Source organism: Artemia sp. Qi Xiang Cuo, chromosome 14 (genome assembly GCF_049724085.1).
Source record: "Artemia sp. Qi Xiang Cuo chromosome 14, ASM4972408v1, whole genome shotgun sequence".
Taxonomy (NCBI): Eukaryota; Metazoa; Arthropoda; class Branchiopoda; order Anostraca; family Artemiidae; genus Artemia; species Artemia sp. Qi Xiang Cuo.
The window spans coordinates 53,210,571-53,216,570 of NC_142807.1; the positions used below are offsets into that span (position 1 = coordinate 53,210,571).

Below are 6,000 nucleotides of genomic sequence, written 5' to 3' on the forward strand. Positions count from 1 at the left end.
CAGATCAGTGGCTAAAATTCTGGTAAGATATGACTGCATACTTGCATTTCTTCAGTTGTTCAAGAATCTTCTGACAGGGAGGATGCAGCAGGAGTACAGGTCTTAGGAATCAACTAGAGTTGTTCCCCTTCAAATTCAGTTTGCACATCATTCACAAAGTTCCTGCAGTGATCAACCCTCTTTCAGAACAACTGCAGACCCCAGATCTAATGGAAAACCATAGTGAAAGTTTTAAACTTCTCTAAGACATTCAAAGCTTGCAGAATTTTGCAGATAAAGAAGAATTGAAGAAAGGCTGTAAACACCTTCAATTTTTTTTGTGTATAGGAGAAGACTGCAATGTGAATGGCAATGATTTGTTTGAGGAGTTAAAATTTTTTGCAGAAATGCTATCCTCTAAGAGTCCCTTGGCTCAAGCTTAGTTGTATATAACAAAAGATGGTTATATGGACACATTCCCAAATGTTTTTATTGCACTGAGAATTTGCTTTCAATTTATTCCTGAAAAACCAAAAACCAGGTCATTAGAAAACAGCAAATTGAAGACACTCAAACATTTGCAGCAAAGTCATCCATTTGAAGAATATCTCTTTTGGTATGATTTTGTCAGATCCAGCCTGTCACATTATAGGCCTACTGTCTCCTGTAATTTATGATATGGTGTGCTAAAAACATAATATTATATGATAAGATATGGCACAAGAGCATTCATCAATGTAGGATTGAGAAATTGAAAAGACATTTCAGAGCTGGTAAGGCAGCACAAAGCATGTACCATTTCCTGGACCAAATCTAAAGCTATTCAGACAGAGACAGCCAAATCTGTTGCCTCATGCCTCTCCAAAGAACATGAAAAGGGGATATTTGAGAACAGATGGTATGTAAAGGCTCTGCTAAAAACTACAGCCTTACTTGGACAGCAAGGTCTTGTGTTTTGTGGCCATGACAAAGGAGAGTCCAGTGCCAATCAAGGGAATTTCGTTGAGATGGTAGGTCTTTTAATGGAAATCAACCTGGACCTGCTGGACAAGTCTTGCAAGGCCTATGGCCATTACTTGTCACACAAGTGCCAAGATCACTGCATCTACTGCAAAAGAAGTCAGAGAAGCAAAATATTTTACCACTCTTGCTGATGAAACAAAAGACCTCTCAAAAAAGGAACAACTTGCAATCTTAGTGTGCAATGTTCATTACCTTAATTACCTTAATTCGCACTTTGGAGCAAATTAAGGTCCATACTGGATCTGTTGTGCTCTAGGTCAAATGATGGCAAAAAATTTGTCACTGTGTTCGGGCCCAGTGACACACCATAGGAGAGGTCTGCTGGAGAGATGCACTTTAAGCCCACTCGGTAGCGGTGGCCACAAGGTTGGTATGGCCTGTAAAGACCATTCTCAGTGGTATAGAGCTGACACCGCCGCACAACAGCAACTTCAGATTGAGTATGCGAGAAAATGATTTTCATGATATGAAAATCAGCCATAGGTTGCTACCATATGCAAAAGCTTGATGCTGAGAGTTTGGCCAACTTTATTTACAACAAAATAAAGGGTATCAGCCTTGACTGGTCAAAATGCACTGGACAGTGCCATGACAGGGCAAGTGTAATGAGCAGATGTTTTCAGGAGTACAGGCCCATCTCCTGGGAAAAGCACTGCAAGCGATGTACACTCACTGTCATTCCCATAGACTTTACCTTGTTATTGGTAATTGTATGCAGAAAAAACAAAGAATTTTGTCAGTATTTCCAGTTTTCCAAACAGTTATGGTTTTGTTTCTAACAGCAGCACTCAATACTAGTTTCTTGTTGAGGCCCATAAATGTGCCAACATGTCCATGCTAATGCTTGAAAGGACAGTTGTGACACATTGATCTTACTGGTATAGATGAGCAACTAAAACTATGGTAAGATATGACTGTATACTTGCTGTGTCAAAATTCTTGAACTTGCTGTTCAAGAATCTTTTGATAGGGAGGAAGCAGCAGAAGCTACAGGTCTTAAGAATCAAATAGAGTTGTTTCCCTTCACATTCAGTTGGCATGTTATTCACAAAGTTCTGGCAGTGATCAACCCTCTTTCTGAACAACTGCAGGCCCCAGATCTGATCATTTGAGTTGTCTGCACTTTAATCACCACAACAAAAAACCAACTGAAGACAATGCATGATGTCATGTATTTTTTTGTCCTATATGGTAAGTCTAAGGAGATGGCTATAAATGTTGCAGCTGATCTATTGGAAACAAGCACTCTTGCTCCAATCATAGCAGAAAAATCAAATTGAGTTCAGAAGATATCCAGAAGACTCAGGGACTATATGATGATATCAACACTTGGAAAGCACAGCACTGAATTTGAGGGCATAAGAACAGAAGAAAAAATCCAAAGAAAGTTCTATGAGGTTTTGGACAGAGTGGTAAATGAGTTTGAAGAGTGTTTTTCTGTCCATCTGCCAGTACTAGAAGCCACACAATCCTTTAACCCCAAATCCAAAGACTTGGAACATACTTTGATAAGGCTGGCATCAATGTTATAGAGCTGAAGAGTCAAGCTTTGATAGCTTGTGCATATGTGTTGCAGCTTCCACAGAAACCAGCAAATGCTTTAGATCTTTTCAAAAGCCTAGGAGGATTGAAAGAAACTTGTTCTCAGGTTCTTAAAGTTGTGAGGGTAGTCCTCACACTCCTGCTCACAACATACTCAAATGAATAATTTTTCACCTTTACCCTTTGTGAAGTGTTACCTTTAGACAACAAACAACTTTTGCATTTGCTCCTTGTGTTCTCTGAAAGGCTGCAGTGAAGGAGCTTGATTTTGAAAAGCTTGTGGACAACTTTGCAAAAATGAAGCCAAGGGGATAGCCATAGGCTATACCCAACCCAACCTAACCCTGAATTGGCATATAGAGAGGGGGGGAGGGGCTGAAATTCATTTCCAATAGAAATGCTTATTATATTTGTAATCAGCATAAAAAAAGGCATTGAATGGTGTATTCACTTTAGTCCAAACTCAATAATATGATTTTGTAGAACTTTACTGGCTAACCTACAACTGCTCAATCAGCTAAACAAGGCTAGAATACCATAAGGCTAAACAGTTAAAAAAATACCTTGATACTGCAAGTTTAGTTGCATCTTGATTTAAGCTCATCCATTTTATTTCTTTTGGTACCCATTTGAATAATCTTGTACTATGGATTACAGACATTCCTTAAAACGTCACGTTTATGAAGTGTTCCAATTTCTTGCGGCATAAAATCACTGTTGCCCAGTAAAAGAAAATAACTCATATTCTGACTAACATTGTTGGACTTTATAAGAATTTTCAAAAATATGAGCTTTTCAAGACAAAACTAGCAAAGCATTGTGCCATAATACCATTGCATTTATTACGAGCGAATTTCAGCTTTTTAAATACACTCATTTCTAAAATTGTGTCAAATTAAATTGTCAGGTAATCAATTTTTAAATTGTCAACAGTAATCAATTTCAATAAGAACTTACTTCTATTAAATGGAAGTTAATAAACATTGTAAATTAAAAACTATCTCGAGTTTATACATCTTGGGAATATGTGGAACTTACTAACTGTAATGGTATGAATAAATAGTTCCCAGTAAGAGTAAGATTCTGCAATTCTGCAAATTATGCAAATTTATTTAAAGGGGAAACAACTTCCAAAAAAAGAGCTGATTCTGATCAAAAATTCATTTTACATTGTGAATGCCCAAGGACCACCGGCAGAAATTGTAAGCTCCTAACTAAGAATTTGGAAAGTTTTGGATTCATTGTCTCACGGGTATCTCCGAGGCTCAAAACAATTCTTTTGGAGCTTCATTCGAGGAAATGTTATGAGTTCTATTGTCATTTTTAAGAGACAAAACGTCGGCTGAAATCGGTTTTGCTGAAAATGACAATTTCTGTTGAAACTGAGTTACAAACACTATCTTGTGTAAAAAACATTTTTCTTTTGCATGGTCTAATTGACGTTGCTGTGAACCGCCTCTAACTGCCTGTATTTTGCAGTTTTCCTTCACCGAATTGCATATCTACCAATTTATCCTTTTTATCAAGCCGAATCACATAGAGCATGATCCATTTTACCAAAAGCTGCTGATTTGTGGAAGAAAAATTAGTTACATGGTCATATTCATGTGTACTTCAAAATCACAATGAAATAATGAGCTACATGAGGCAAGACATTATGAAGCAGCATTCGCACGTCCAGAGTATAATAATGAGCATAATAATTCTGAGCCTGGCCACTGCATGATTCAGGAGATGGATTTTATCCGAGTTCCATTTTCAAAACTGAAGTTACTACAGTTTAAGAAAGGAGTATGCAAAAGGGTGTTTTATAAAACTTTGTTTGCGGATACTACTCCTTCTGTAGCACTGGTTGCACCAAAGGCTTGTATAGTAGGTCATTTCCCAATGTGCCAGCAGTAAATATTATGGAAAGGCTGCTGAATCCTGTACATTCTAGCAGAGTAGTTGATTTGCCAACATTAAAAGTAAATTACGTGGAATCGCTTTACCGTTTCATGCCAATAGTAGATGTGGCATATCTGAAAAGTTTTATTACAAGTTGTAACAAAGCTGAGGTATCTAGTACTGTAGCTGAAATCACAGATTGTCCCGAAGTAGCCTCTGCCTCCGAAGGTTAAAACTTGAAATTCCTAGGAGCGTGTTGCTAAATGAGACATCCCACTAACCTTTTGTTATATTTTATTGTAAATCTCCCAGTTAACTGTCGAAATTGAATTTATCTATCAAATGAAACACGTTTTGCCGAAAGTCACATTTCCAATTGATACTGAGCCAATTTTGTTTTGCCATATCTTACCTATGTTCTGGAATTTTCAAGAAGTTTTGCCGAAGCTGATTTTCATCCCGTTTTATCTCAGGTACGGTTCACCTCAGGCCAATAAAAATAAGCACAACGATATAAGCGATTTGTCTTCTTAATTTTGAAACAAAAATCAACTCTCTAGCTATAGGCTAGCTGATTTTAAGATACAAATGTCAAAATTTTCAAACTCATTTTTCTCGTTTTTTTTGGAAAAAACCAATTCGGCAAAACCACTTTCAGGCGACAGAAAGTGATCAAACGACAAATGGGATTCATAAGTGTCATTTTCACCCTATAAAAAACATCGTGGTGAAACACAGTCTCGTGGAAGAATTACAAGGTAATTATTTTAATCAGAAAAGTAAAAAAAAAAACTATTAATCTGAATGATGGTGTTTAATTTGGGAAATGTTCTCACTAAATTTTGACAAAGTCTGAAGGATAAGTTTGACTTTTAACCATGAGTAGATTAGTCTCAACTAATATGGTAAATATTAGCGGCACCAACGATGAGGATTTTTTTATCAATGAGCTGTTTGATTCTTGTGATCCAATGCGTCTCTAAAAATATGTTCTTAGAGCATCAGGTTTGAATTTTCTGCACCAATGAAAGCATCAGATTAATTTCTTGATTTTCCTAAAATTATAGTTGGTCACCCTTCCATTAGAATAGTATGTGTCTTTAACTACTATTACTATTACTACTACTACTAACATCTCACCGCAGCACCAAGCGTCCCGAGGCCAACACAGCTACACACGCTCCTCCTCCATCCCAATCTACTCAAAGCCTCTCTTTTTACAACTGCCCAGGAAGTTCTCATTTCCTTTAAATATTTCTTAATGACATTCTCCCACCCCAACCGAGGACGACCTGCTTTCTGTTTAATCTTAGACGGTTGGTTGACGAGGAAAATTTTCCGCAATATCTCAGCCTTCATCCATAAAACGTGCCTGGCAATCTCAACCTCCCTCTCAATGTAGCCCTAGAGAGTGGTATTGAACCATATTTTTCGTATAGCCTATTGTTTGAAATACAGTCAGTCAGCTAAGTACCCAGAACAATCCGTAAGCAAATTCCCCCGAAAGCATCAAGTAAATCTTCATCCGTTTTTCAGAGTACCTACGACTCAGAGCTATATTTGACCAGT

The 6,000-nt window shown here is 37.4% G+C and overlaps 1 protein-coding gene across 1 annotated transcript in view; it reads right to left on the reverse strand.

The window, feature by feature from the left end:
- Nucleotides 1-3,261, reverse strand: part of l(3)72Dn (UTP4 small subunit processome component l(3)72Dn) — a 42,670-nt gene extending 39,409 nt beyond the window's left edge. The window contains exon 1 of the mRNA XM_089100141.1: nt 3,108-3,261. Within this exon, the coding sequence (XP_088956267.1) occupies nt 3,108-3,205 (98 nt within the window). The 5' untranslated portion in view covers nt 3,206-3,261. The remainder of the gene's footprint in view (nt 1-3,107) is intronic.
- Between the last annotated feature and the right edge of the window lie 2,739 nt (nt 3,262-6,000).